General features: G+C 41.4%; 2 protein-coding genes and 1 pseudogene across 4 annotated transcripts; 2 read left to right on the forward strand and 1 right to left on the reverse strand.

The window, feature by feature from the left end:
- Nucleotides 1-1,825: 1,825 nt before the first annotated feature.
- LOC127767481 (exocyst complex component EXO84B-like) lies at nucleotides 1,826-7,559 on the forward strand. Of its 3 annotated transcripts, XM_052292831.1 has the most exons (7): nucleotides 1,834-2,206; nucleotides 3,128-3,225; nucleotides 3,666-4,701; nucleotides 4,798-5,310; nucleotides 6,212-6,400; nucleotides 6,471-6,604; nucleotides 6,952-7,559. In XM_052292831.1, the coding sequence occupies exons 1-7, from the start codon at nucleotides 2,024-2,026 to the stop codon at nucleotides 7,112-7,114; spliced, it is 2,316 nt and encodes a 771-aa protein (XP_052148791.1). In that variant the 5' UTR covers nucleotides 1,834-2,023; the 3' UTR covers nucleotides 7,115-7,559. The 3 variants fall into 3 exon arrangements, 2 of the variants coding, with proteins under 2 accessions (XP_052148792.1, XP_052148791.1); XR_008016471.1 differs by lacking the exon at nucleotides 6,952-7,559 and having other exon boundaries at nucleotides 1,827-2,206; nucleotides 6,255-6,400; XM_052292832.1 differs by lacking the exons at nucleotides 6,471-6,604; nucleotides 6,952-7,559 and having other exon boundaries at nucleotides 1,826-2,206; nucleotides 6,192-6,376.
- Nucleotides 7,560-8,784: 1,225 nt separating this feature from the next.
- Nucleotides 8,785-9,667, forward strand: LOC127768010 (germin-like protein 3-7). Its single transcript, XM_052293511.1, has one exon. The coding sequence runs from the start codon at nucleotides 8,820-8,822 to the stop codon at nucleotides 9,519-9,521; it is 702 nt and encodes a 233-aa protein (XP_052149471.1). The 5' UTR covers nucleotides 8,785-8,819; the 3' UTR covers nucleotides 9,522-9,667.
- Nucleotides 9,668-11,003: 1,336 nt separating this feature from the next.
- Nucleotides 11,004-11,693, reverse strand: LOC127769015 (germin-like protein 3-8; annotated as a pseudogene).
- Between the last annotated feature and the right edge of the window lie 1,267 nt (nucleotides 11,694-12,960).

Below are 12,960 nucleotides of genomic sequence, written 5' to 3' on the forward strand. Positions count from 1 at the left end.
ATTTTGAAACAACTGAAATTGAAAATAAAAAATAAAAAACATTAAAAGAACACGATACGGTATTAACTATTTTTTTAAAAAAATGAAATTAGAAAAAGAAAAATAAGATTTCAATTAGGAATACAATTTATAAATAACTAAAATTTGTGATAAAAATAAATATTATTGAAAGAAAAGACCATCTAAAACACATGACGAGATAAATTAAGTAACATGCCTATAAAGGAGTAGAGTGGTGGCGGTTGATACGACATATAAAAATTGTTAATAAAACACCAAATAGAATCCTAATGACGATTAAAAGGAGAAACGTCAGGCAGGCCGTGAAGCAAACGAGTAAAGCGGTTGCCAAGACTTCTAGAAAGTAAAAAAAAAAAAAACCCCATTGATAATCATATTCGATTTTAAAATCTTAATGACAATAAAAAGGAGAAGCAGCAGGCTGAGTGTATAAGAGTATAGTTGCAGAGCCTGTAACTATAGAAAATAAAAAATGAATTCCAACGATAGTTATGTTCAATTTTTAGAATCACAATGATAATAAAGAGTAGGCGGCATACGGGTTGTAGAGGGGCATAGTGGCATCGTTTGATGGGACTTCTAAAAATTATAAAAGAATGAAACTACAAGTCCAATTTTTAAAGGTTCGGAACTTCTAAAAGTAAAAAAAACCTATGATAATCATGTTCGATTTTAAAATCTCAATGACAATAAAGAAAGGAGGCAAAGGGCGAGCCGTAGAGGAGTACAATGGCAAAGGCGCTAACGGTTTGGCGGGACTTCTAGAAACTAAAAATGAACCCAAACGATAATTATGTTCGATTTTTAAATTCTCAATGACAATAAAGAGAAGAGACAGTGGACGGGCCACAGAGGAGTATAATGGCAACGTTTGACGGGACTCTAGAAGTTATAAAAATGAAACCCAACGTGACAATAAACTCTAAAAACTATAAAATCCGATTTTTAAAGCTTTCAAGAAGAATAAATAGAAAATAGTGGTAGATCGAGTAAGCAAATAAAAAAGGAGATGACATAAGGGGTAGCAACCAGTGTGACTTTTAAAAACTATATAATTAGAAACACGAGGATGATAAGGTTTGGTCTTTCAAAGTCTTAAGACAACGAGATAGCTATTCAATAAATTTTAAGTAAAATCATACTTAAAAAATAATATGATTTTGTTTGGGTGCTAGCCGCGCAATTGTGCGGGCCACCCAGCTAGTTTCTGAAAAAACAAAGAAATTTAGTTTTCAAATATTCTACGAAAAGTTTTTAGATAATCTTTGAACCTCCACGTGTTAAAAAAAAATTAGAAATAAACATAAACTACCTACTCACTTCTTTCGTTAAAAGTATATTTTTAAAAAATAAATCTCATCACTAAAAATTCTATTTTATGATCGTTATGTTCTACTCCCTCCATTTTTTAATACATGACGCCGTTGATTTTTTCTCACATGTTTGACCATTCGTCTTATTTAAAATATTTACGTAATTATAATTTATTTTGTTATGAGTTGTTTTATCACTCATAGTACTTTAAGTGTGATTTATATCTTATACATTTACATAAAATTTTTAAATAAGGCAAATGGTCAAACATATAAGAAAAAGTCAACGGCGTCATCTATTAAAAAACGAAGTTAGTATAATATAAAAGATTTTAAAGAGATATAATATAATTATATAATATAAAAGATTTTAAAGGGATATGATATAATCATATAATATGGGACGGGGGGAGTAGTACCGGTCTACTCCCAGTCTCCAGAGACATTCCAAGAACAACCATATGTCTTTCTTCCTTTCGCAACCGTCCAACTCAACTCCTCATTATTCCACGTACCCAAAGAAAAACATCCCCCACCCAAAAAAAAAAAAAAAATCCGCGCAGCTGCAAAGGCGAGCGGAGCTCTCAATCGAGCAGCGGTTCCACTTCTAGAAGCTTCTTAATCACGCGGGAGGAAGGAGAGGGGAAGCCGCCGGCGGCGGCGGCGGTGGGGTTCGCCTGCGCGCGGCGATGTCGTCCGCCAAGTCGTCGAGGTCGCGCCCAGCCGGGCACTCCGGCGTGCTGCCGGTGAACGCCACGGCCGGAGGCGGCGACGGCGGGGTGCCTCTCGCCGACAAGATGAAGATCTTCAAGACCGACAACTTCGACCCCGACGCGTACGTGCAGTCCAAGTGCCACGCCATGAACGAGAAGGTAAAGGGATTGGTCCACTCGTGAAACGGGGAGGAAACTGGAGTGGTAGAATTTTGGTCGGAAGTTCACACGCGCTTTTGCTGTTCTGTGTTCGAGAGGTGTGAGGGATACGGTGTCGGGAGTTTCCCAGTGCATTTGAACTAGCGAAAGTGTGAATTGAGCGTTATTAGGATTGTTTCCCTTAGAGGGAAAACGGTGGTTGCATGGAACTAGATATGTTTATTGTATTTGATTTTTTTCATGTTCAGATACTAGTTATGAAACAGGTTTTTTTTACTCCGATGCGGAGAAATACTGATTCTGGCCAGTACTGACAAATTTCTGGTTGCGCTGCATGCTTGCGTAGTTGAATTGAGGTCGAATTAAGTTTGTCAATAACCTTGAATTTGCATTTGTCTGGAGCTTGGAGGGAGCACTGAAGTAGAGTGCTGTTAGTTTGTTAGTTTTATGTTATCTTCTAGAGAAGTGACCACATGTAGATTTACACATATTTGCAAAGAACCGGAGTTTGTACTATATTATGGCGGCTCTGGTGATGAAATGAATCGTACGCAAATTTTGTAAGGGTTCTTTTTTTGTTTTAGAAAGTTGGCGTTTATTGTATATGAGATAAATGGTTGCCTTTAAATTGCTTTTACCTATTGTTTTGTGCGGGAGACCACTTGTGCTCATGGTTGTCAAAGGATTTGGGTAGCAACGAATGGATGATCCTACACTTCTACCTTTTCTGCATGAGTTATGCTCACTTAAGACCTATTTTGCAGTTGTGCCGTATCATGCATGTGTGCATTTTCTGAGGCTTCAAATGTTGAGTTTCCTTTGCATGCTCCCTGTGTGTGTTTTAGAGCTTGAACTATTACTTTAGTAAAAGGCACATCATGCTTGGAAAATCTAACAGGATTGATGCTCAAAAACTGACAGGAAATAAGACACCTCTGTTCTTATCTGCAAGACCTAAAGAAGGCTTCTTCTGAAGAGATGCGTAGAAGTGTTTATGCGAATTATGCTGCATTCATAAGGTGTGAACACAATTGTTGAAATTTTAATCTAACCCAAGGGAGTATATCCCTGGACTCAGAGTATCGTGTCTGATTATTCTCCAATTTTTATTCTTTTTGTTTCTCTAAAATGAGTATGCCTGCTAGCTTTGTTTATTGCTAATCTTTGGCATCTCAACCGCTGCGCACTCCATACAAGTTCATAAAATTTTGAATTAGTATTTTGTAAGAATCACAATCCAAAGAATTATTGAAAAAAGAAAGGTAGGCAGCGGATTTGTCGTTTCTGCAAAATTATATGCAGATGTCATAAAACTTGTGGGATGCAAAATCATAATTGTATTTTTTTTCACATCTGGTATTTCTCTGTTTTTCTTAGTTACTTCCTGGGATTGTTCTCTGTTTTATCCAGTTCATAACTTTCGGATAAAATGTTGATAACTCAATCTCCTGGTTTTCAGAACATCAAAGGAGATATCAGACCTTGAAAGGGAGCTGCTATCTGTCAGAAATCTGCTAAGTACACAGTCAGCTCTAATTCGTGGTCTATCTGAAGGGGTTCAGATTGATTCCTTGACTACAGGGTCTGAAGGCTCTGCAGAAGAGGGGACAGATGAAGACCAGGAGCCCTCAGAAATACAAAACTGGTGCACAGATTTCCCTGAGATGCTTGATGTTTTGCTAGCTGAGAGAAGAGTGGATGAAGCATTGGATGCTTTGGATGAAGCAGAACGTGTCGTTGCTGATGAAAAACAGAAACAGACACTCACCACAGCTGACATTCTGGCCGTGAAGAGGGCTATCTCTGATAATCGTCTGAAATTGGCAAATCAGCTAGCAGAAGCTGCTTGCCAGTTTTCTACTCGTGGCGTTGAACTTCGTGCTTCAGCTTCTGCTCTCAAGAGACTCGGTGATGGACCCCGTGCTCATAGTTTGTTGCTTAGTGCACACAACCAGAGGCTTCAATGCAGCATGCAAACTATACATCCGTCTAGCACATCACACAGTGGGGCATACACTGCATCTCTTGCACGGCAAGTTTTTTCTGTTATAGCCCAGGCTCTCAGTGACTCTTTAGAACTGTTTGGTGATGAACCGTCTTATTTGTCTGAACTGATTACATGGGCTACAGAACAGGCAATGTTATTTGCACTACTTGTAAAGAGGCATGCTTTAGCCGCTTGTGTGGCTGCTGGGGGCTTGAGAGCTGCTGCCGAATGTATTCAGATCTCACTTGGTCATTCTTCCTTGCTGGAAACTCGTGGTTTGTCACTTTCGTCTGTTCTGATGAAGCAATTCAAACCCTCTGTTGAGCAAGCACTGGAGTCCAGTTTGAGGAGAATTGAAGAGAGTACTGCTGCTTTAGCTGCAGCTGATGACTGGGTACTCACCTATCCTCCATCTGGTATACGGACGTTTGCTAGATCATCTGCTAGTAGTTTGTTGCTCCAACCTAAGCTCTCAAACAGTGGCCATCGCTTCAGTTCAATGGTTCAGGTAATGTTCTATTGCTTGACAAATGTTTCTAGCCTTTGTAATTGAGGATTTATACATAAAGTTATTCTTTTAATGTTTTACTGTATTATTTTGCAGGATTTCTTTGAGGATGTTGGCCCACTGCATAGCTTGCAGTTAGGTGGTTCTGCAATGGACGGGCTTCTGAAAATATTCAATTCATATGTCAATCTGCTCATAAGTGCTCTGCCACACTCACTGGATGATGAAGCGAATTTGGAAGGTTTAGGAAATAAGATTGTTCGAGTGGCAGAGACTGAGGAGCAGCAGCTAGCATTGTTTGCTAATGCATCCTTACTAGCTGAAGAGTTGCTACCTAGAGCAGCTATGAAGTTGTCGTCTGTAAACCAGACCGGTGTGAATAATATTCGTAAAAAAAGTGTAGACAGGCAAAACCGTGTAGCAGAGCAGCGAGAATGGAAAAAGAAGCTGCAACGTATTGTGGATAAACTTAAAGATAGTTTCTGCAGACAGCACGCCCTTGATCTTATATTCACGGAAGATGATGACACCCATCTGAGTGCAGAAATGTACATCAATATGGATAATACTGTTGAAGAGCCAGAATGGGTTCCATCTCTAATTTTTCAGGTCCGTATAAATTTTTTGCCCTTAACAACTATCTGGATAAACATTACTGCTTATATTTGTTTGAAGAATGAGGTTCATTATGACATTCATCATTGAGGTAGTTCTTCTATGATCTATAAAATATATTGATTTTTAGATGAATTGTTGTAAAATAAGTAAACCAAACTGTTTTTCTGAATCTATGCTCTATAGCACTGCCTTTCTTGTTTATATACATAGAAGACATGAAAAACCGAGGAATGATGCAAGGGTTAGATACATAGAAGGATAAAGTAAATATAGCATGTTTCATGCATGCCCACTTGACATGTACACATTACGTCTTAATCAGCATAAACTTGGTAAAATTGGCCTTGTCGTGTCCTTTTGGCCTTGGTTCGAACACACTAGACAAGTCTTTGCACTAAAACGAGTGTTTGCCAAGTTCATCCACTAGATTGCACCCACCAAACAAGTTCATGTACCACCAATGCAATTCACTCATATGGTAAAGAAGTTGCATTCAGCTTGCAAATAATTTCCTAGTTATTGCTTGTGCTATTATACTGGTATGTCTAGCCCAACATTAACAAGATCAACCAAATTGTAGAACCAACAGTACAGAACTCTGTTTGGTTCCTGATGAGTTGTCACCAAAAATAGATTTTGGCAGCTGGCTGGCTTGCAATTTTGTTCGAAGAAATGCTTTATTTAGAAATTGAAACCAGAAAATTTTGCACTTTGAGAAATATAAAAAAGGTACAATTTTGAATTAGATAATAGACTTCAGTATTTTGTCAGGCAGAAATTTTGTTAATGTAAAGCTTAGATGACAACTCATGAAACTTGGGCAGTCATGCTGCTTGCAAATCTACCCAAGAAACTTTAGCCTTTTGTTGCAGCATCTCATATATTGTTGCAGGAATTATATGCAAAGTTAAACAGGATGGCGAGCATTGCTGCAGATTTGTTTGTTGGTAGGGAAAGGTTTGCTACATTCCTACTGATGCGGCTTACAGAAACAGTCATACTGTGGCTATCAGAGGACCAGAGCTTTTGGGAAGAGATTGAAGAGGGGCCAAGGGCTCTGGGTCCCCTTGGACTTCAGCAGGTGAGTTCTTTTTTTCTTGTTTTGATCTTATGACACCAACTATTATTCTTATTTTCACCTTCCTTTTCAGTTCTACCTGGATATGCAATTTGTCATCCTTTCCGGGCGAGGCCGTTTCTTATCTCGGCACGTACATCAAGTGATACTGAAAATCATTGATAGAGCAATGGCAGCATTTTCTGCTACAGGGATGAACCCTGATAGGTATGTTACTATCTATCTGACTTGCATCTATCCTTTTGCGGTTAATAAATCTATTTCAGTCCGACTGTATTTAGTAGGAGGTGCTAATATTAATATCTATGCATGTTATGCTGTAATGGCAATCGGATGCATGCATGTATTTTGCTCCATGTTACAATTGTAATAGATTCCTCACATACCAGAAACTGGCTGGAATAGGCTAGTGATTATGCAATTCCTGGTTTATTCATTTTTTAGATAATAATTCCTGGTTTATTCATAGCTGGAATAGGCTAGTGATTATGCAATTCCTGGTTTATTCATAAAGGTTGGTAACTGAAGATGATATACCCGTTTATTCTCTGCAGTGTCCTTCCAAGCGACGATTGGTTCATCGACGTTGCTAATGACACTATCAGTAGGATCAGTGGCAACCCTCGAACTGCCAATGGGGATAGGGAGGTGAACAGCCCGACAGCCTCCGTTTCAGCGCAATCTATATCGTCGGTCAGATCCCATGGCAGCTCCTAGTGTACATAGTAGCCTTAGTAACCAGGTCTTGTATAGGAGTGAGTGTGAAATAGTTTCTCCATTTCCCTGTTGTATTCTCTCCTTAGGTCTTGTATAGGAGTGAGTATCTTCTAGCTTTGTTCCCCATCTGGTGTACATGCCAGTATATAGACCTCGTTTGGATGGGCCTCAATCCCAGTCCATCCATGTGTATAGGCCAGGATTCTGAACTAAAATCCTGGCCCAAACTCATGGATGGAATGGGATTCTGCATATTCCAAAGGCGGCCTTAGGAAAATATTTGAATTGAATCGGTTGTTCAGAGATGTGTCTTTGTAAATTTGGTGAGAAATGTATGACCCAGTGTAGTTTGTCTTCTTGGAAACATACTGTACCATCTTGATACGCGTAGACTGACTTTGTGCTGATTGTTCATCTGAAAAGAGTATTGTCTTCCAAAGGCTGATGATGAACTCTGAAAAACTGAAGATTCATCTGTACCATAGTAGCCTAGCAACAAGCCAACATGCACTGAACACGCGCTTGCTACCTGCCAACCAATTTGACTTGTGCTTACCTTTCTTCCTACAGTGTGGTCGCTTTCGCCTTTATTTTTTTTAGTGGTGGGTTCGCCCAAGTGCACGGAATTGAGGACTTCGCTTACCATTGGAGAATTTGGTCTTCATTGTTTTTAAAACTTAATTTTGAATTTGATTATTTTTTATTTTTCATCATAGTTTATTTTGAGTTTGCTAATGATATACATATAAAAGTTTTAGTCACAAATGATCTTTTATTTAGTACTCTCTCCGTTTTATATAAAAAATATCAGCATCTAAAATATCAAATTAGTTTTATTAAATATATTTTAATAATATATTTGTTTTGTGTTTAATATACTACTACATTTTTCTATAGATTTAAAAAGAAGTTTGACTCGTAAAAAAACAAAATGATTTGTATATGAAACGGAGGGAGTAATAAGTGATTCGAATTAACATAAGAATAAGTAAAACAATATGCTCATCTCGCACTCCGTGACCAGGTCTATTCTACCAGACCACATCCTGTCCACGTCACTCGTTAGTCCGTCAACGATGAGGACGATTTACCAATCTCCACTCATCATGCAGCCGTCTAATCGCGATCCGACGGCCAGGATCATCCGACGCGCTGCCACTTGACAAATCGGACATGGTTGAAAAAGCTTCTCTCACCATCTAGTTTTGATCACATTTTACCAACCACAACTTAAATACTTAACAACTCTCCAAGAAAGTAATGATCAAAGCTTGATGATGATTATGCATGGAAATCGCCCGAGGGCCTGTCAATTTCTCACTCTCGCTATAGTTAGCATTTTTTCTTGGATAATCTTTGAGATGCTACTTTGATTAATAATATCTATAAAAATTTTAAATAAAAAATAACTACATGTTACGATAGTTTGTTTAATGATAAATTTAGTAACATCAATTTTATATGATTGATCTTTCTACTTTTCTTGTTATTAATAGTAAAAATTAAATATGTTTGACTTAATAGTGTTTATATTTTAGGACGGAAAGAGTACTTATTGGTGATCACAATACTAACAGAGCGTTTTATGTATTTAGTGATTTAATTTAATGTTTGAACCCTTCAAAGCTTCACAAAGTTGTCCTTTCCACACGTCCTCCTATATGCACTTATATAGCATTGCATTGGCACCAAAACTATCGACCTCATGTCCTCATCATCATCAATGGAGTGCACCGGAAACATGTCGGCGGCGCCATTGCTCGTCTTGACGGTGGCGGTGCTCGCCGTGCTAGCCTCCACCTGCGCCGCCGACCCGGAGCCGATACAAGACTTCTGCGTGGCCGTGCCCCGTGCCGGCGGCGAGGCGTCGCCGGCATACCCGGGCTTCCCGTGCAAGCCGGCGTCCACGGTCGTCTCCGACGACTTCTTCTTCGCCGGGCTCGCCGCCGCCGGCAGCACGGACAACCCGTTCGGGGCCAGCCTGAAGCCGGGCAACGTGGAGGCGTTCCCGGCGCTGAACACGCTCGGCGTCGCCATCAACCGCGTCGACCTCGCCCCCGGCGGCGTCAACCCGCTGCACAGCCACCCGCGCGCCGCCGAGCTGGTGCACGTCATCACCGGCCGGATGCTCGTCGGGTTCGTGAGCACGGCGGGGAAGTACTACTCCAAGGTGGTCGGCGAGGGGGAGACGTTCGCCATCCCGCGCGGGCTGATGCACTTCCAGTACAACCCCGGGAACGCCTCCGCCCGCGCCATGACGGTGTTCAACAGCCAGCTCCCCGGCGTCGTGCCCGCCGCGACGGCGCTGTTCGGCGCCGACCCGGAGATCCCCGACGCCGTCCTCGCCAAGAGCTTCCAGGTGGACGCCGAGATCATCAAACTGCTCAAGTCCAAGTTCAAGAAGTGACACTGACGTCTCATCCGCCATGGCTACAGCATATCTGTTTTGCTTTAGCTGTCCTAGATACAGTAAATAGAGTTGTTTCACGTTTGATATTTTGGTCCGATATTTGCCCATTTGGCACATCAATAAAGTAAATTTGAATTGTCCTATACATGCAGCAAATATCGGAAAAAATCACTTAAAGACATCAAATTCTCAACAATTTAGAGAAGAATTTACCAAATGAATTTGACGACAGCACGGCAGCCACGGCTAATTTTGCACCCAACCCTTCACGCATCTTCCCATCTTCCTCCACCATGACGCGGCCGCGGCGGCGCCATGCTTGCTTCTCCGCCGGTGATCGGAATCCTTCCCCTGCCGCGGGCGGCGGCGAGAATCATAAACTGCCTTAGAGTCGCAAACTTGCACGGCGGAGAGATTCGAGGAGGAGGAAACGGAGGCGTATCCCGGCGGGGATGAGGAGGCCGCCCATCAGCGCGCGGCGAAGCAGCCATCGACGCCGGCGGAAGGAGAAGCATATGACAGTAACAAATCGGGCTGGGCCTACTTTTGCCAGAAAGTTCAATAGTACGCTGTTCCCCTAAATGGGCCGCAACGAAAATTCCGAAATTGGTGTGCAAGTCAGAATATAGCCTGCGCCCATTTGGAGGTCTGAATCATATACCAATGGAAAAAAGTCTACAGTTCCTATCTGAACTGCTACCTCAAACCGAATGAGATTTGATATATACCAATAGTAGCATGTATTGCCATAGCTATTTTTCTCTTTATATTCAATTAATATGGTATTTTCTATCCTCACATTCTAACATGATGTCTTATTCTCAAGTTATATTTCTGAATTCATAAAATATGTATTCAAAATTGAAATAATCAAATGCACTTTATTATTTATTCATTCATGTGCCAAATATACATGGGCAAATATCGTATCAGAGTATAATATCAAACGAGAAGCGAGGCTATTTACTGGAATAAACATGTATCCATATAGGGTTTGTTTGGTACAGCTCCAACTCCTAATTTTAGCTCTAGGAGTTGGGTCTGGAGTGGAGTTGTGGAGCTACCTAAACCCAGCTCCACAACTAAAGTTCATTTTGTGAGAGAGCTCCACCTAGCTCCACTCCCATTTTTTGTGTAGCTGAAACTGTTTGGCTGAACTCCAGCTCTACGAGGGGTGGAGCTGGAGCTATGTCAAACAGGTCCGCACTATGTACGTACATGTAATCTAGGACAACTATCAGTGCAAAGAGCACATAATATAGGATAGCTATGTACATGAAGCTTCAGCCATTTCCTTCTACCCCTCCGTTTCATATTATAAAACTTTATAGCACTGTCAACATTTATATAGATGCTAATAATTTTACGCATATATATAAATGTGGACAATGCTATAAAGTCTTATAATATAAAACGGAGAAATTGACGTACAATTCTTTTGCGCGTCAAAGCTTCAGCTATGGCAGATGATCAAGACTTCTAGAACTTGGACTTGAGGAGCCTGATGATCTTGACGTCCACCTGGTAGTTCTCGGCGAGGACGGCGTCGGGTATCTCCGGGTCGGAGCCGAACAGCGACGGCGCGGCGGCCACGACGCCGGGCAGCTGGCTGTTGAACGCCGTGATGACCTGGGCGGCGACGTCGCCGACGTTGTACTGGAAGTGGATCATCCCGCGCGGGATGACGAAGGTTTCCCCCTCGCCGAGCACCCAGGAGAGAACTTCCCCGCCGTGCTCACGAACCCGACGAGTATACTACCGGCGACGATACGTGCACCAGCTCGTCGGCGCGTGGGTGGCTGTGCAGCGCGTTGAGGCCGCCGGGGGCGAAGTCGCCGCGGTTGATGGACACGCCGAGCGTGTTCAGCCCCGGGAACGCCTGCACGTTGCCCAGCGTCGCGTTGAACCCGAACCGGTTCTCCGTGTTGCCGGCGAAGAAGAAGTCGTCGGAGATGACCGCCGTGGACTCTGGCTTTCACGGGAAGCCCGGGTAGGCCGGAGCCCGCTGCGGCGTCGCCGGCACAGGGGACGACGGCCACGCAGAAATCTTGCACCGGCTCAAGGTCAGCGACGCAGGTGGAGACTAGCACCGCGAGCACCGCCGTCAGGCGTCAGGACGAGCAATGGCGCCGACGATGATGTCCTCGACATGGCTTCAGTGCACTCCATTGGTGACGAGGTTAATATTCGGGTGCAATGCTATATAGGAAGTGGATATTTGTCCCTCCGATGGGACATACTCTAGTCGATGGGACATACTCTAGTTGTGTGCATGACGTTCAAAAAATTATAAAAAAGTTAAAAAATCAATATATGATATATCTTTTCGCAAACATACAAGTTAAAATCTGACTTATATAATTCAAAATAAAAATAACAATTTTGATCGTGTATTACACGTTCTATTTATAGTCAAATTTATTATTTTTGTTTCTACTTTTATAAGTTAAATTTAAATATGTATGTTTGTGAAGTGATATATCACTATTTTTTTTATTTTTTATGATTTTTTAAGTGACATGAAAAAAGAATAGGATATCCCTTAAGGGATGAGTAGAGTTTTCATGCTATACAAGAGGTGATGAAAGGATTTTTTTTTTCGAGAATGAAAGAAAAATATTTGAAGGGTTAAAAGTCTCTGACTCACTGTTAACGCAGTATTAATCACTAGTGACTACTCATGGTTACCGTAAAAAAACGACTACGCAGAGTGAGAGATTGACAGGCCCTTTCGGTGGTAATTCCGTGTATAATCATTATCCTGTTGCATCAATTATTTATCTTTTAGATAGTTGTTGAGAACTCTAACTCTCCAAATCGTGATTGGTGAAACGTGTGAGAAACTATTTTGTAAGAGGCAAAGTTCTCAACTATGGCCATTTCACCGATCTGGAAAGTGGCAGTACGCGTTGGATGATCCTAGTAATCGGATTATGATTCATAAGGTCGTAGTTAGAAATTGAAGGTCTTGGCACGAAACATATAGCGGGAGTCTAAAATTTTAAAATATAGTATATCGTAGAGATTATTGAATATTGTTGCGATGACTTATAATCTTATTATGCCCTGGTGGCATGCGATGTGTCAATTTATGGTCTTGGTGATTTGGTGATTGTATGGGGACTACTATTTAACGCACTTGCGTTCCCAACAAATCCCTTTTTTCCCCCTAAAAACTTTCATCCAAAAATTTTTTGTCCGCAAAAGTTTCACCCGGAAAAACATTTATCTATATATTTCATAGAAATACTTTCATTGAAGAAGTTCTATAAAAAACTTTCATATGAAAGTGTGCACTAGAACGTATGTACGACAAATAACATTTTTAGACTACGCGCGGCTCCATGATGAGTGAAGATAGGTAAAGTAACCAGGGCCTCGTTGAGCAATGCGCCAATGCCGGAGAGAGGCGTCGGCGTAGAGGTCTATGACAACA

This window comes from Oryza glaberrima, chromosome 3 (genome assembly GCF_000147395.1).
Source record: "Oryza glaberrima chromosome 3, OglaRS2, whole genome shotgun sequence".
NCBI lineage: Eukaryota > Viridiplantae > Streptophyta > Magnoliopsida > Poales > Poaceae > Oryza > Oryza glaberrima.

Excerpts from the sequence above, each read along its gene's own strand:
- LOC127768010 (XM_052293511.1), top strand. The coding sequence starts at position 8,820 with ATGTCCTCATCATCATCAATGGAGTGCACCGGAAACATGTCGGCGGCG.
- LOC127767481 (XM_052292831.1), top strand. The coding sequence starts at position 2,024 with ATGTCGTCCGCCAAGTCGTCGAGGTCGCGCCCAGCCGGGCACTCCGGC. Across the intron at positions 5,311-6,211 it reads TTCCATCTCTAATTTTTCAG|GAATTATATGCAAAGTTAAA; the intron begins GTCCGTATAAAT and ends ATATTGTTGCAG. Across the intron at positions 6,401-6,470 it reads GTCCCCTTGGACTTCAGCAG|TTCTACCTGGATATGCAATT; the intron begins GTGAGTTCTTTT and ends CTTCCTTTTCAG.